The sequence below is a fragment of the Paramormyrops kingsleyae genome, chromosome 15 (assembly GCF_048594095.1).
Source record: "Paramormyrops kingsleyae isolate MSU_618 chromosome 15, PKINGS_0.4, whole genome shotgun sequence".
NCBI lineage: Eukaryota > Metazoa > Chordata > Actinopteri > Osteoglossiformes > Mormyridae > Paramormyrops > Paramormyrops kingsleyae.
In genome coordinates this window covers 17,132,159-17,148,687 of record NC_132811.1, presented here as the reverse complement: position 1 = coordinate 17,148,687, position 16,529 = coordinate 17,132,159, and the positions used below count along the sequence as shown (strand labels likewise).

Genomic DNA, 16,529 nt, shown 5'->3' with positions numbered 1-16,529 from the left:
GAAAGTCTGACAGTGATTCACTGCCGGTCATCACGTATGGGGGATGGGGGGGGGGCTCATTCCTGAATCTGGTCACTGGCTTTGCTGTGCGTCTTCCATGCACTGCCCCTGCTGGAAAAAAAGATTCGTTAGATCACAGAGAAAACGGTCGACTGTCAGCTCATCATTCTCCATGCAGTTATGAAAAAAAAGGTGAAATTGCTCTGCAGAGTTTTCAAACGGCAAAGCTGATGCTTGCGGGCCTCAGTGGCGGGTTTTGGAATGAGCTTCAGCCTTAATGAGACCTGCTGGTGCTTCAGAAGAGCTGAGTGGGAGAGTCCTGTGATGCAAGCCCTGAGCACGCCTTGTGTATCTGTGTGTGTGTGTGTGTGTGTGTGTGGGTACGTGTGCATGCTGCCCCCTGCAGGACCGGATCTATTGGACCGACCTGGACAACGAGGCCATCTACAGCGCCAACCGGTTGACGGGCCGCGACGTGGCCACACTGGCGGAGCACCTGAACAGCCCCCTGGACGTGGTGGTGTTCCACGAGCTGCGGCAGCCCAGCGGTGAGTGTTTGGGGGGCGGGGCAGGGCGGGGCGGGAGTGGCTCTTCTTAGGGCTTCTGGGGCAGAGAAAGTGTGTTATGGTCTGTAAGGTGGTCTGAGTCTGTCTGTCTGTCTGTATCTATCCCATCCAGCTCATACCCATCACACACTCGTGTGGTTATTCTCCTTCCGTCCGTTATTCCCTCCACACGCCTGATTTGCTCCTTTCTTCTGGATCTTTCTGTCCAGCTCCTGACAGCTGTAACTTGGGCTCTCTGCCCAACGGTGGCTGTGAGTACCTCTGCCTGAAAGCCCCCCAGATCACAGAGCACTCCCCCAGGTACACCTGCGCCTGCCCGGATGGCATGGAGCTGGGGCCGGACATGCGGCGCTGCGTGGCAGGTAAGGGCACGCCGCCCCCCCCAACCCCCCATAAACCAATAAAAGCCTGTGGGGGTGCGAATGTCATCTTAACAAAAGCAGGAAATACTGGGAAGCCACTGCACTGGATAATTAGCATGTGTATCTGATTGGGGCGGGGGGGGGGTCGTCCTCGCTGGTCCTACTGGCTTGTCAGGCCCCTGCGCTGTAGTTGGGGTGGGGGTGGGGGGTCGTGACTGTAGTGTGACCAGGCAGTTAAGGCTCCAGGTTAAACCGACACTATGTCTTGTCACTCGTGTGAAACCCAAGAAGGGCCGCTGGTGTCTTGTGACCCTTGGTGGTGTCATGTGACCCTTGGTGGTGTCATGTGACCCTTGGTGGTGTCATGTGACTCTTTGTGGATACTTGTTCGTTTTGGCGAGACCCTGATTAAATGGGCCATCTTCTTCCCCAGCCGCTCCGCCTGTCAGGCATAAAACAACAGCTGCGCCCACAACGACCACAACTACAACGACCACGACCACCACCTCCAGACCGACGACGACCACCACCACCAGACCGACGACCACCACCACCACCACCCCCCCAGCCCCTCCACCACCCCCCACCACACTGAGCCCCACGTCCCAGATGGGCACCACGTCCCAGAAGGGCACCACGTCCCAGAAGACCACCCCTCCCAGACCCACCTCTTCATCCAGCCCAGAGGCCTCCTACAGCCCCACCTTCTCCTCCCCAAAGCCGGCCTCCCTCCCCCCCACGCAGCCAGACGCCATCCTGCGGGACGACAGGAACCTGTCCCACCTCTGTAAGTCACGCTCCCCTTCCCTTGCCTCCTGTGCCCCCTCAATAGACCCCCCCCAGCCTAACGGCAGATAATTCACCAAAACGTTAAATGACTTCTGTAAAAATGAAGCCTTCTTTTAAAATAATTGTTCTTTAAATCCATCGTCTGCGTGTGGCGTGCAGAGGAGAAGCGACTATAAAAAGCAACGCGGCCGCTGAGCTCCTGGAGAAGCTCTTAGACGCTCCAGGTGATGGATGCTCCTTCCGAAAGGAGCTGTCATCGGCCCCCGGGGGTGTCAGCAGGCGGCAGCAGCCCTATCTGATCTGCGCCCCCCCCCCCCCTGGAGTTTTCCTTTCGCTCTGCGACCCACTCAGACGTCTGTGGTGGGAATGGATGCCACCTGCTGGTATCAGTGGGACGAGCGACCCTGGGGGCTGTGAGCGCCAGGAGGGCGGCACTCTAAGGAAGCGGCTCTCACTCCCCCCCCACCGAGCGACCCTGGGGGCTGTGAGCGCCAGGAGGGCGGCACTCTAAGGAAGCGGCTCTCACTCCCCCCCCACCGAGCGACCCTGGGGGCTGTGAGCGCCAGGAGGGCGGCACTCTAAGGAAGCGGCTCTCACTCCCCCCCCCCCCCCCCCCCCCCCACCGAGCGACCCTGGGGGCTGTGAGCGCCAGGAGGGCGGCGCTCTAAGGAAGCGGCTCTCACTCCCCCCCCCCCCGACCTCCCCGTTCTCTCCACTCCCCTCCTTCTCTGTTGGTGCTCTGTTCTGTTTTCCACAAAGACCCTGTTTTTTAATTACAGTAGCACTAAGGACCTATGGGCCTCTAATTGCAAGCGAGAGGTGTGTGATTTATGGGGGTGGGAAGGTCTGGGCTCAGCAGAATGCTCCATGGTGGGCCCCTCGGGGTGGGGGGGGGTGTAGGTATATCAAAACTGAGCCCCACTCCCCCGACAAGCAGTAAGCTGTGACAGCCAGTGATGGGAGGAGGGGTCAAGCCAGAGAGCAGATCACCCCCCCCCCCCTTGGCTTCTGACCACCCTGTCCCCCCCTCTGTCCCACAGCTGGCGGGGAGCACTACCTTTTTGGCAGCATCACCGCGGTCTCCGTCCTCAGCATCGTGGCCCCTATCGGTAGGTGTGGTCTCCGTCTCCAGTCACACAGTCCTGGTCTTTCTGTGGTTCCTGCTTCCTGGCCAAATCTACACAAACGCACGGGTGCAGACATCAGAGGCAGAAGCGTAGCGATTCCGGTGGGACTTTTCATCTGAGCTCAGTGTTTGTCGGTATAGAGGCTGGGTCTCCCTTGGGAGTCGTCGTTGCGGCGAAACGTTACGCGAGGCGCAGTTTAGACTCTTTTCTAGAACGGCTCGGAACATAGCCTCATCTGTATTCTTTGCTCGTTCTGTTTGAGGCTTCTGCTCTGTTTGAAGGTATGTTAGCTATGGTATCTGTAGCTTATAGCTTGTGGTATGCAAATAAAAATGATGCGTTTGAGTACTCACACCCTACCTGGGCAGACAAGCTATTAACTAGTCAGGCGTTGGTAAGTTTGAAACTTTGGGGTAATTTCTCATTAGCATAGATGTGTGAAATCGCATAAGCAAAAGGCATAGGAGCGGTAAACATTTCCTTGTTCATTTTTGCACATAATTGAGCTTAAAAGTTAAAATATATTTTTATTAACTAAGTAATGATTGTGCTAATGATTCTTTCACCTGCACCAGAGTCTGTGTTAGAAAAGTGTAAATGTGCATTCCTTACTGTCTGGAGCATGTGGAAGCCTATAAATCAGGAAGATCTTTCTTGGTTCTTATGAGAGGGTGGGGTACATCTCAGGTCCCCTTTGAGGAGAAGAGGTGCTTAAGCTGGACTGTGAGTCTGTTTAAATGCAGAGAGAGGCGACCAGGGTGTTGAAACTGAGTCCACTGTTCACTGCTTTTATTTCTTCTTGTACTTCCTGCTCTGAATGACAACATGTCCCGCCCATCCCTGATTTGCATGGGATGCCCCGCTGTTTGCATGCGATCTCCCACTTCCCGTGGCCTCTAACCTCACCGTTATTGACCGCAGTGGTCGTCGGCCTGCTCTGCACTGCCGGCTACCTCACCTGGCGTAACTGGCGTCGGAGGAACACAAAGAGCATGAACTTCGACAACCCCGTGTACCGCAAGAGCCCAGAGGAGGGTGACGACGAGATCCACATTGGCCACGTGTACCCCGCAGTGAGTGGAGGCGTCCGCCGGCCCTTCGTCGCCCTGCCACTAGGGGGCGGCATCCCAGACTCCAGCTCTCACTGGTACTCGGCACAACCGATGCTCTGCAGTACTAAGTGATGCCTGTGGGGGGGCGCACTTGAGGGGGGGTGGGGAGGCAGTACTCTGAGCCACTGCGCACATTTTTCATGCCTCTTGGCAAACCTTCACTGATGTGTACGAGGTTTGGGGCAGAGAAGGCGGGGTTTGCTTAGGGTTAGCGTGTGTCAGATGTACGTTTTAATCCTGTGTTCCTCTCATTGTCAGCTTTGAAATCAGACCTGTTCGCGTTATCCTCAGAAAACAGGAAGTGAATGCAGTAAAGCACCTTAGATGACAGGACAATCTGTAACCATGGCTGTCGATGTCTTTATATTCCTATTTATTTAAGGATAAAATACGATCATGAAGGATCTTTTTTTTTTTGCTGCCATGGTCTATGAAAGGGGGAGGGGGAGGGGTAGCTCTCCTTGCTGCTATTGGCCGGTGAGCGCATGGCTAATGAGGGCAGGCGTGGACACGCCCCTCAATGGGATGGTCGCTGGGGTGCTGCGTGGGGTCAGGCGTTCAGGGTGTGAGTCACTCAGCTTCATATAAACCTCTGACCCCTGACCTATTGCCCATTAGTGCCGGCGTTGGCGTCTTGGTGCCGGTTTGGTTCCCCGCTTCAGCTTGAGGTCGCACTCCCCCTCTCACTCTCTCTCTCTCTTCACCACTCCGACATTAACAGGCCTCTGTCTGCTCTCTCCAGCGGGTGGCGCTCCGTCTGGATGATGACGGGTTGCCCTGAGGAGTGCCCCGTGTGCACGACCCCCCCCCCCCCTCCCCCCCGCCCACCTCAGTCGATCGCCGTCTCCTGGGGAGACGACAGCCAGCCGCGCACAAGTGCCGAGGGTCGGGAAAGCATGCTGGCCAGCTCATACCGACCACTAGGGGGCGTATGTATTTTATTGTCCTTAAATTATACCTGTCATTCACTCTTTCCCTAGCAAGTTATTTATTTATTTAACTTAGATGACTACTGCTACTACTGGATGACTACTAATACTACTAGTACTACTACTACTAGTTAGTCTCCACCCGCGACACTACTGATTGCACTCCTGCATCCCGCTGCCCCTGAGCGATGACGCAGAGGTTCCCGTTAGAGGTTCCCGGGTCTCGGGTGCGAGGACTACCACGATTAGGCAGCTGTATAATCGGTCATGTTGGGCATCCGTCTTGATGCACGAATGTTGAAGTGACAAATCACATTTCATGGGAAGGTTCTGGAAAAGCGAGCCGCGAGAGGTTTGCGGGCCCTGGCAGCACCGTGTCCTGGTATCTCAGCGTTCAGTGGCTGACGCGGAGGCTGTGATTGGCAGGTTAATTCAAAGGCCGTGTTTAATACAAAATGCTGACCTTTTGGGTTTTGTGCAGATTTAAAATGAACTTTGCTTGATAAGCGGATCTGCTGCACAGGGGACTCTGGAGTCATTTGAATTCTTCCATGGGAGAAGAGAACTAAATAAAAAAAAGCAACAAATATGGGGGTTGTATGTAACACGGGCCGAAGAACCCGATTCTGACTTACTTGCCCTGGCCCCTCTCTGTCCAGCAAAGGGCAGCACTAAATCCACCAGCTCTTCCAACATCAAACCCACAACATCAGATGTCTTCCATCTGTATGCGAGGCACATTCAGCTCCTCAGCTACCGAAAGCAATGTTTTCAAAGTCACACTTCAGACTGGAGTCTGGTGCGAGCCAGGTGGATTATGGGATTCGTAGTACCGTGAGTTATTGACTTAATCCATGAGCATGAAAAAGTTCACAAACACAGCACCTCCCTTGGCAGCGGAGTCTTTGTTACACGAAAGAGAGTATTTATTTTTCTGGGTGTACAGCTTTGTCTTTATATTTTTCATACTTTGACACGTGTATTTCTACCAGTATGTGCTGAGTAGGGTTTTGTCCTGTGTATCTGTGAGGTACTAAAGGTTCCCCGGAACTAAGACGGCAGAAACTCGGTTCTCCACGTCGGTGTGAGATGCCTGATTTATTTAGCGGTCTGGGATCGATGAGTCTTTGCTGCAGTGTTTTGTAATTATTCTGATTATCATCACTTTTATAATTAAATGGAAAGTAATATATATGCAAAGCATTAAGGTCACACGCTGCTGTGGTCGTCTTGTGCTCAGATTTGCCACAGAGCGGATTGATGCAGGTCAGGCTGTAGCTGGAGGTAGACAATGAGCAGGGGGGGCAACTTTAAAATGCCCTCGTGATGCAGTTTGTACCACAGAATCATGTTTGAAGCGGTGCCAGTGAACCGATGAACCGATAATGAACCATAGTACACATTTAAGCCATTCCAGATTCTGTGCGTCAGAGAGCTCGCGGTAGCCATGTTGGATCACGTTACCCAAGCCCATTAGCCAAGCACCGCATGGCATTCTGGGAAAACTGCTGCTTGTTTCTCTTTCAACTGGGAAGATAAGGCTTTAGCCTGTGATTCTGTGTTATTTTTACATTTACGTTTTTTGCCATGGAAGCTGGGAGTCTGTAGCAGAATCGGAGGCACTTTCTGTGTCTGTGGCCTCACTGAACGCCATCCACCTGTCACTGGAACCAAGGGGCGGGGCAGTTAACACGAATCTCTGTTAGAGCTGATTTATTATTCGTCACAGTGGGTGTTTACAGTGATGCCGTGAATCAGAGGACGACATAGCGAGGCAGGATTCCGTAAGATCCAGGTTGAAACCAGCCGGTTTCTCTCGCCGCTTTGGCAGGCCGCGTGTTTGTGTGTGTGCGTGGTCACACGTTTGCTTGTCCCTGGCTCTCGTTGATAGTACCTGTCCGTGTTTATCAGAAATAACTCGCTGGCTTGTTGGTCCGCTATGGGGACGCCGTGAGGAGGATTCTTGTAGAATGGGCCTCATTCCAATGTCGCGGAGCATGATTTGTCAGATGCAGGACCCCGAGGCTTAATCAAGCGCCCCCCACCCCCCGCATGCTTCACGGATGGGGGCAGCCAACAGCCAATCCTCTGTAGATAGAACTTACCAGTAACTGGTCACACCCCTCTCTCCCGCTTCACGCTTCTGTAGCAGGTCGACCATGTTGCTTCTCCTCCCCGCTCCGTCACTAACCGCCCCCAGCGTGTCACCAGACCATCATCTCCATCGCTGTTAACCCATTGTTATTCGAAGGGCTACCTTTCTGAAGTTTGACATTCGAAAGATTGGGGTGGGGGTGACCTGATCCTGATTTGAATCCCTTGGAATTTGGTTGGGCCTTTTTTTTTTTTTTTAAACCCACAAACCAGCCGCAGATGATGTCACCTGATGACACACGTTGGTCCACGAGATCCCCACTTACTCTTCTGTGTTTTGTGAGTCATGCCCCTGCTGTTCCTGCAGCCTTTCTCATTTGACGTGTATTACTTGAAAAACACAGTCCAGGCTCCTCTTCTGAACCCGTCGATGTAGATTTGGGGGGGGGGGGCATGGGACTAGCGTGTCTTTGGGGAGGGTCATCTGTACGATCATTCCACAGCCATACCGGGAACATTTTGTATGCCGTTCGTTGCACAAACTTTTCAAAATGCCTTCTGCACTGTGTAAATGACAACGTGGGAGGGGGGGTGGGGGGGGGTTAGTTTGGAGGCTGGAAGGGGCACTGATTGTTGCAGACAAATGGTTTTGAATCATGACTTGTAAATACTTTTTCTTACTGCAAAGATTTTGATAATGTTTTAAACATTTCTGTAAAGAAAATCTGTGTGTATATGAACTTCTAGGAGAGAGTGTAGACCATATATGAATTTATTTGTACACAAGAGCCCTGGATTTATTTACTACTTGATTGTAACTCAAATTAATAATCTACCAAAGTGTTTTGTCTGCATTTTAATTTTTCTTTTTTTTTTTAACATGTGATAGAGATTCAGTAGGGTCTGGTTTTCTTTAATATATTTGGTTGTGTTAAAACATGACTTCTTAATTTATTGGTGCCTTGTTTGTGTTGATGTGAATTCCACTGGATTTGTTTTTTTTTGTGTGTACATATCTGTTGGTAGGCAGGAAAATGGGGGGGGGTCGTACTTGGCAACTTCTGTACTCACACTGGATACCCGAACTGAATGCCAAAAGGTCTCACTCCTCTTTCTACAGAATCAAGCTGTTCATAAATATCTATATATATTCATATATTAAATTTATAAAAATCGCATTTCTGTGTTTTTTTCTTGTTTTATTCTCCTGTGTCGCTGTTTATTGAGTGTGTGGCCCCGTGGGTGACCAGCGTAGTCCATGTTAATTCACTGGCTCTCGATTTGAAATGCATTTTGTGTTTTTAGGTTCTGCTTCTATCGACCAGCCTGATATCACGGTTCCTTCCCTCCTCATGGAAGCAGCCTAAGTGCATTATGTGTGTTTCTCACCCTCGCAAGCGTCTGTTTTATTTTCCATGGTTTTATTCTTTGCTTTGCTGTGTTGCCCCCACCCACCTTTCACCCAAAATGGGACGACCTCACCCCAGTAAGCCTCTCATTCCCACCCTCCTACCCAGGTTACATGGTAATGTCTGGCACCCCCCGGAAAACCATAGACCTTCCAAGAGGATTTTCAGGTATCACCATCTTAGCGGGTATTTTTATACAAACCACATTTTCGGCTCAGTTACAGGTCTCCAGGTGCCAAATCTGCACATGCTGTGTTGGGGTGTTTCCTTTTCTCTGTTTAACATCCATCTTCCGTAGCTGCTTATCCAGTCCAGGGTGATGGTGAGCCTGGAGTCTATCCCAGAATGCATAGGGCACGAGGCAGCGGACAACTTGGAGAAAATGCCAGCAAACTGCTGGACACGGACACACACACACACACACACACACACACACACACACACTCTGCAGGCACTTTAGAAAAATCAATTCACCTGACTGCTGGCCTTTCTGGGAGTAAACAGGATTGTTCAGAGGTAACACACTCAACATGTGAACTGGATCTATGTTCGCAAGAATGTGTTATACTATATGTGATAATATTTCCTTTGTTGTATGTTTTCATAAGGGGGGAGGGGTAACGTCTTCTGAGTGGCACAGAGCTTGAGCTCCCCCCAGTGGCAGAGGTGCGAAGCAGCCTGCCCATCTCTCTCTTCTTAATGTCCACCTAAGCGGGTGTGTGAGTGTCGCGGGTGGGCAGGGAAGGCAGCACAAAGCCCTTTAAAGGAGCCGCCAGCTGCCGCTGTGACTGGCCCGGACTGCTGGAAGCCTCTCTCCGCACAGCAGCTGCCACTGGACCTGCCCTGCATGTTAAGCACTTCCGTTGTAATTAGTTGTCAGCTGTTTGCCAACAGACCCATTGAGCGCGAGGAAAGCCGGGGGATGGGGTACGGCATCTCCCACTGCATGGCACATCACGCTAATGCCAGACATCCAGCAAAGTCTTCCCACCTGTGGTTCCTGCACCGCCTCATTCAGGAACCGTTCAATCAAGCACCATCCCCTTCACAAGGCGATTTGCACTTGTAGTCTTGATTGTCCCTGAAAGTTCAGACTCCGGATTGTCTTCTCATATTCAAGGAACAGCTGTGTGTGGCGTTTCTAGTCTTGCCTTCCCAGAGTTAAGGTCGTCAGAAATCAGAACGACCTGCAATTGAAATTAGCGAGTATTTAAGATCTCCTGTGGCTGGCCCTTCACTGGTGATATAGATGGGTGTTCCAGTGTGCTGTGGGTCATTTGTGTTCTTGTCGTCGTTCATTCATTCGTAGGGAAATGCTCTGTGGAGCTGCTCTTAGCTGCATTTCAGACGTCTACTGTGCGTACATTGTACGTTCCCTTCTTAAAGCTTATATTCCCCATCGACATTTGTCCATATTATTATTCCATACGGTGTGAAAGCAGCAGAGGACAGTGGGTGGCGCTTCGCGCCGGCCGGCCGTCCGTCCCCGCTGCGGTTCCCAGGGCGCTGAGAGAAGCTCCGTTTGCGCTGCGGCGTGAAAGGCGGCGCTGTCTGCGGGATTCGCCATTATTCCCACATGAAAAGGGGCCCGGTATTAGTATTCAAAAAACACGCTGCTACCCGCTGAGCTTAAAAGTAGGTAAAGCAAGACGATTCGGTGCACCTTTTGAAAAATAATAATGGTTTTGAATGAATAACTTTTAATTTAAGCAAAAGCGGTGGAGTTTTGTTGTCCGTACTTGTGAGCAGGGGGACATTTGACCCGCCCGCAATGCTCGCACCGCACTAAGCTTCCTAACAATTTATGTAGCGTTTTGCAAACCTTTTCTCCTAATAGGTCGCCTGATGTTCCACTATAATGTTGGTCCACAGGCGTCCGCGCTTCCGCACCCACAAGGCGCGCACGTGAGATTATCTTTTGGCGTAATAGCGCCATCGTCTGGACACGACCTAAATATCCAAAACATCCATATAAAGTTTTTTTTTCATTAATCGATAACAAGTCGGCTGAGATGCAACTACGTTAACCTTAAGTTTTATAACACGATTGAACCGGGACCATCTATATGTTAAGTAATTCATATGACTGCCAGCTTGGATGTTTAGTAATTTTATTTATGTAATCGTTGTTTAGTTTTATATACTACATAGTTTCAAAATGGTCCGGTTGTATGTTTCTGCTTGCTTATATACATTATCGGAATGTTTAACCGTACTAGCTGTTCTGTCACGCTAATTTGTGTTGAAAAGACATTGTAACCCACGGTTATCTTCAACTGGTAAGAGCTGTAGCCTAGCTGTTATTCGTTAAATAATGGAATAATTTCTGCAATTACCACTGAATCTCAGCGTTTATTACTGTTTTAGAGCACATATTGGGTGAACAGTTATTTAACAGTTATTGGTTGAATAATATTGCTTCATGTTAGCAATCTAACGTTGTGACACATTAGTTTTCTCTGTAGATGCGATATATTGGGGAAAACGAGGTTTTCTATTCATGAAATTCTTGTAGGATGTATATTATTGAATTTCTTAGTCCGGGGGCGTGTGTATTTGTGCTGATTACTTCAGGTAGTGGCTTGGAAACAAGAAAAAATGTCAGTCAGAGAACAAAAGACTTTTGCAAAACAATATTTAATATATTCATTTCACATTGATAATGCACTGAAATACCGGGATGAATTACCAAAAAGTATATACTTTTTCTTTGTACTTATTAATTCCCTTTTATAGTATAAGTCATAACACACACACTTGCAAATGCATTATATTTTTGTTTGACTTTAATAGGTATGACTTAAGACCTGGGAGACTTCTGTTTTAAACAAAACAAAATCCAAAAAAGGTAATAAAACTTTCCGTATTCAAAAATTACAGTTTCTAGGTAAGAGAGAACTTGGTAGTGGGTGAGGTTAAAACGGAATAACCCCCGCATTAATATATTTCTACATTCTGTTTGCCAAGCATTTTATTTAGTGACAGATACTTAGACAAACCACTTACTAACATATTTCCAACAGCACTGAATAATTAGTTTATGCGCATGTTAATAATTGATAGAAATAAATATTTTAAGTAGAATATTTTAAAATAGTATAAAACAGGGTTAACCAAAATATGTGTATGTTCTGTACACGGCTATTCATGGATCCCTCTGCATATAAACACACCGGGGGAAAAAAAAAATCTCATCTCAGACAAACACATAACTCATCGGATTGTCTGTGCATGTGATTTGTAGAAGGATACGATGAATATTCATACTGAAGGAAAAATGCATCGACTCTCGAAATAAATTCCCGACAATAAAAACCGGGTGGCGTGTTCTGGCAAAAGTGCAGTATTGGCTCAAATGACACAAACATCCCACTGCCTGTTCGGCGTCCGCCTCCTCCATTGCAGCCATATACAACCAGACAGCAAAATGCGCTATTCGCGGTGCATCGCCTTCGTATTCAAGAATATGAAATTGGGGGAGATCTATTTAATTGCAATATAACATTCTTCGTGCATTTCAACCGATACATCGCACGATACGATACAATCCGTAATACAGGCAAAGCAGGCAAAAGTATAATGAATTACAAAGGAGGCAGAAAGTCGTGTGCATATATTATTTATACCGCAGTCAAGACAAAAAGGCAGATACAGAACAGAAGGGGTGGGGAACTGTAAATACCTCTTTCTTTCACCTTGGATATACATTTTTAACTCGGGCTGTCACTTGCAGGAAGAATATGAATGTAATGAGCGAATATGAATGTAATCGGCCGTGATTGCGGAGAAGAGGCAGTGAAGACGGAGAAACAGACGAGCTGTTCCCTGGCCGCTTTGAGTTAGACCGTAATAATGCAGGCAGGGCGCCATGCTGGCCGCAGCCCCTCTAATTACGGCTGAAATATTAAAGTACTTCTCTGGAAGGCGTTTGTAGGATGAGCTCAAATTAGTACTGCTTCTCTGTCTCTGCACAAACAAGCCGGCGTGACAGAGGCGTAGCCGGTGACTAATGGTGTAATGCCGGCCAGTTCGTGCTGGATAGCATCACCTGCGGAGCCAGATCTTTGTTGCTTTTTCTCTGTAGTCTTCAGTACTGCGCCATTCCAGCAGCACGCCCTGCCTGTCCTCCGATCTGGTCAGTTGCCAGTTGTCTTTTATGAGTGGGTCACACCAAGACACAATAAAGGCCACCCTGTCGAAAATCCAGGAAGACTTGGGAAAACAAGGCAAGAGGAAGACATAGGTATGTCATCAGAAAGTGATGTTATGGTGGAAAGAGAGCAGAACACAGCCTCCGGAGGACTGGCCCAAACAGTCCTGGGAGCACATGGGCGGCCAAGGCAAATGCCTGCCTGGATCCTCTATTGTACTGTTCCCAGTTAACATGACTGCCAGCTGCTTGCACACTTGTAGAGCAGTATCAGAGGCGGGGGGGGGGGCAGAGTGGCCCTGGGGTCCATCATGGCAGGTCACCCACTGCAGAACTCAGCCCCTCCCCCAGGCCTGCCTGCATATACTACGGAGTGCCTGTTTTGATAAGACGATCATGCAAAATTCGCAACAATATACAGAGATCCCCCCTCTCTGGGTTGGTAGCCCCTCTCTAGCCCCCCCCCCCCCAGCTGTGAGACCTCTCCCTGTCCCTGACAGACAGCTGAAGGTCCATTTATTGTCCACTAATGACCCCAGCTTTTTGTTTTTATACGTTCACCATCTCCAGTCACAAAGGCGTTATGGGGGAGGAATCTGTGGTTATTTATTGAGTCCTAACGTGCTTCAGCAGTCCCCCCCCCCCTGCCTCGCAGCCAGCCTGAAGCTTCCCAATGCCGAAAGCAGCAGGCCGTTACAAATATCATACCCAGAATAATCACGTGTTGTTTTCTGCCAAAGAATACGGATTTCTCCATCCTGTATTACTTACGAGGGCGGCCATGGTGCAAGGTGGCTGTACAGAGTCTCTCAGTTGTTGATGCGGTACCACCCCCCCCCCACCCCGATCCTGGCTCAGCGCGGAACATAGGCCAAAGCCGGAACCCGCAGGGTGACCTCAGACGGGTCATGGCCGAAGAGCCACTAAAGTGTCACAGGTGAGTCTGGCGGATGTGTTGCTTCTGCTTGTTCATTCTCCTGCCGTGAAACCTTCAGGAGGAACCACATGGAACCACGAGGAGCGGCGGACAGACACGACCCTCAGGGAAGACGGCAGCTACGTTTTCCACAGAAGCGATAAAGAGGCGACCACAACCAAAGCCCATACAGAAGGTGGACGCAGAAAGAGTTCAAGGAGTCTTTGATACGTGATGCGGCATCCAGGCGGTGGTCTATACCAAAGGACTCCACTACAGTGCTGCAGGCTGCGCTGAAGACGCCTCAGTGAGGGTCCTTCACCCTTGGGCATGGCAATGATGTAATAGCAGTTTGCCAGTAACAGGGTGACGGGTGCTGTCTGTGTAGCATGGACACGAGCCGTAGTTGCAACAGTTCGCCACAGGGTGGAGCTGTTTTACGGCGCCGGTGGAGGAGAGGGGTGGGGCTCGTGGGCGTCGGAGGTGCTTGGTGCCGTGCCTGGGTGCTCTTCAAGGAGCTTGATGATCTCGGCGTGGGGGGCCTTTGACGCCAAAAAGAGAGCGGTGTGTCCTTCCTGAAAAACAGAGCAGAGGGAGGACGTCAGAGTCAGCATGACGCCACTCTGCCGATCATTTGAACCGGCACCTTCCTGATCACAGAGCACATTGACCCACCCACTGTCCCATTCGTGGTCCTCCAAGGTGCCACAGTAATTTTTGGCCCCCTGGGAAAATGCCCAGTATGGCAGATGGCCCGTGCAGCCCTGCAGGGCACCCATGCGAAAATTCAAAGAACATGGCACACACATGGTGCTGGGCTGGGAATCAAACCTACAACCCTGGAGTCAAACTGCTTCCCAGTGAGCTTCCCATCCAAGGTAATTACATTAAGGGCTTTAGTATTAATGACTATACTGTGATCGGCTCGGATCCATTGGCTCATTTTCAGGAGAGTAAACTGCAGTGAGGACCCGATCCAAGCTGCGCCCCCCCACCCCCCAAATGCATAATCCATTCACAGCTTCTCAGCAGAAATAATTCCTCCTAAGAGGGATTAGCAAACCTCACCTACTGAGATTTCATGACTGTTGCTAACCAAACTGCTCTATTCAAACACAACCTCACGGTCACACCTGACATCCTCCTGCACTGTGGATTCGCCAGATGCAGAACCTCAAGGTCTCACGAAAACACGTTTCATTTTATCCACTTGTCATTTGAATGTCAGCAGCGTTTTTTTGTTTTGTTTCAGAACTGTACTTTGCAGCTGCGTCCAGAAGGTGTCACTGTTTGCACAGTAAAAACGAAAAAAACGGAGCAATTGGAATTTGGCTTGAATAAGTCTCACCCTGCGCAAGTTAAGTTGTACCATGTGTTTTTGGGAAACCTGATACAATGTTTTGAGTAAAAACTGGGCAAATAAGAAAGAATATTCATCAACATTAAGTCACTTTGACAGAAAATAAAAGCTGCCAGAAATTTTTAAGGTAAACTGGGTCTTATCTATTATAATTTGGCATCCAGAAAAAAATATAGCTATAAGCAGCCGACAAACAGATAAACCTCAGAGAAATGCCTGACTCATCCAAGTGAACACAAGCTAGAAGCAGTTATCTCTGTAAGTCTGTGTTTTGTGATCCCGACCTTGTCCACAAGGTGGCGGTCACAGCCCCTCTCCAGCAGAAGTCGGGCAATCTCTGCATGGCCCTGCTCACAGGCACACATGAGGGCCGTGTATCCGTCATGGTCCTGGGTGTCGACGTCCGCCCTGCAGGCCAGCAGGACCCGCACCATGGCCGTGCGGCCGTGACTCGCGGCCAGCATGAGCGCAGTCTGTCCCGCCTGCGTGGAAACAAAAACGGAAACAAGCGTTCACCGGAGAGGAGGATGATAGGAAAAGGTGCGGTGAAATGGTGGGGAGAAGGGAAAGGTGGGATCGCACAAAGAAATAGAAATATGGAGAGAGAAACGGGAAAGGGTTTGAAAGCCCTTCATTAATGTTATTTGCATCTCTGTTAAGCACTTTGGGGCAACTACATTAGGAAGGGGGCTATATACAAATAAATTGAATTTAATTTAATCTACAAAACATTTCACATGGGAGATCGTTTTCCAGACGCAAGCTGATGCCTGTTGTGCTTTTCTACTTAAAAAGGTATATGAAATGCTTGTATTTACATTTTATTTATTTATCAGTACATTTTTAAGAAAGAAGGGTTACTTAATCCCTGGAGGTGTTGAGTTTAAGGACCTTCCTTTTAGTTCCAGTGATGAAGTAACTGTTGACAGCAGAATTTGAACCTGTGACCTTCTGATTATAGGCGCAGAGGCCTAAGCTGCACGCTACCCCATGAAAGGTGTTATTGATTATAGTCCACAAAGAGGAGAAAGCTGGTCTGTCTCTGGATGCAGGGCGGTTGTGGCACACGGCTGTACCTGGCTGGCCTGGGCGTTGACGTCCCCCAGCCTGAGGAGCTGCAGTGCCACCTCCACATCATCCGGCCCGTCGGCAGCGGTCAGGGAGGCTAGCATGACGGCGGTGTAGCCAGCCTTATTCTGGTGGTCCACATCACAGAGGCCTGCAGGAACAGCGCACGACACAGTGTGACATGCCTTGCGCCTGCAGATAAACTTCACAGGACCGCACCCACCAAGCTTTTAACATTTAGAACCAGAGCACCCCCTGGTGGCAAGACAACCACATTACCTGTGTCCAGGAGCAACCTCACAATGGCGAAGTTGGAGTGCGACACGCTATAGTGGAGCGCGGTGTTGCCATTGCCGTCTGCGAGGTTGATGAGGAAATGAAGGAGCGTAGGGGCGGTGAAGGCCACCTGCTTCAGGTACAGTGTCACCGTGTCCACCAGCGAGTCCATCTGGCTGGAGACGCGGAACCACTCCTGGTAGAGCACCATCAGGACCTGCCTCTAGGGGGCGATAAAGGACCACAGTTCACTGCACGACACCCAACGTCAGCCCTACTTTCCAATGATTATGGCTTATCCATGTAAACAGACCCACTATTTCTGAGAATTTTTGTACTTTCCTGAAAAAAGCTGAACCAAACTGCTGCAT

The 16,529-nt window shown here is 49.7% G+C and overlaps 2 protein-coding genes across 6 annotated transcripts in view; one reads left to right on the top strand and one right to left on the bottom strand.

Moving 5' to 3' along the window:
- lrp8 (low density lipoprotein receptor-related protein 8, apolipoprotein e receptor) overlaps positions 1–8,157 on the top strand; it is an 86,323-nt gene extending 78,166 nt beyond the window's left edge. Inside the window, exons 14-19 of one of the 2 annotated variants that reach the window (XM_072699826.1) lie at positions 407–548; positions 776–928; positions 1,362–1,715; positions 2,758–2,826; positions 3,766–3,917; positions 4,699–4,765. In XM_072699826.1, the coding sequence (XP_072555927.1) occupies positions 407–548; positions 776–928; positions 1,362–1,715; positions 2,758–2,826; positions 3,766–3,917; positions 4,699–4,737 (909 nt within the window). In that variant the 3' untranslated portion in view covers positions 4,738–4,765. Of the gene's footprint in view, positions 1–406; positions 549–775; positions 929–1,361; positions 1,716–2,757; positions 2,827–3,765 lie in introns of both variants that reach the window. The other variant, XM_072699825.1, reaches the window with a different exon arrangement.
- A 2,849-nt stretch (positions 8,158–11,006) lies between these two features.
- Positions 11,007–16,529, bottom strand: part of kank4 (KN motif and ankyrin repeat domains 4) — a 30,428-nt gene continuing 24,905 nt past the window's right edge. For all 4 annotated transcript variants that reach the window (XM_023794789.2, XM_023794787.2, XM_072699824.1 and 1 more), the window contains exons 7-10: positions 16,162–16,381; positions 15,891–16,033; positions 15,099–15,296; positions 11,007–14,029 (exon numbers count right to left, since the gene is read on the bottom strand). In XM_023794789.2, the coding sequence (XP_023650557.2) occupies positions 13,892–14,029; positions 15,099–15,296; positions 15,891–16,033; positions 16,162–16,381 (699 nt within the window). In that variant the 3' untranslated portion in view covers positions 11,007–13,891. The remainder of the gene's footprint in view (positions 14,030–15,098; positions 15,297–15,890; positions 16,034–16,161; positions 16,382–16,529) is intronic.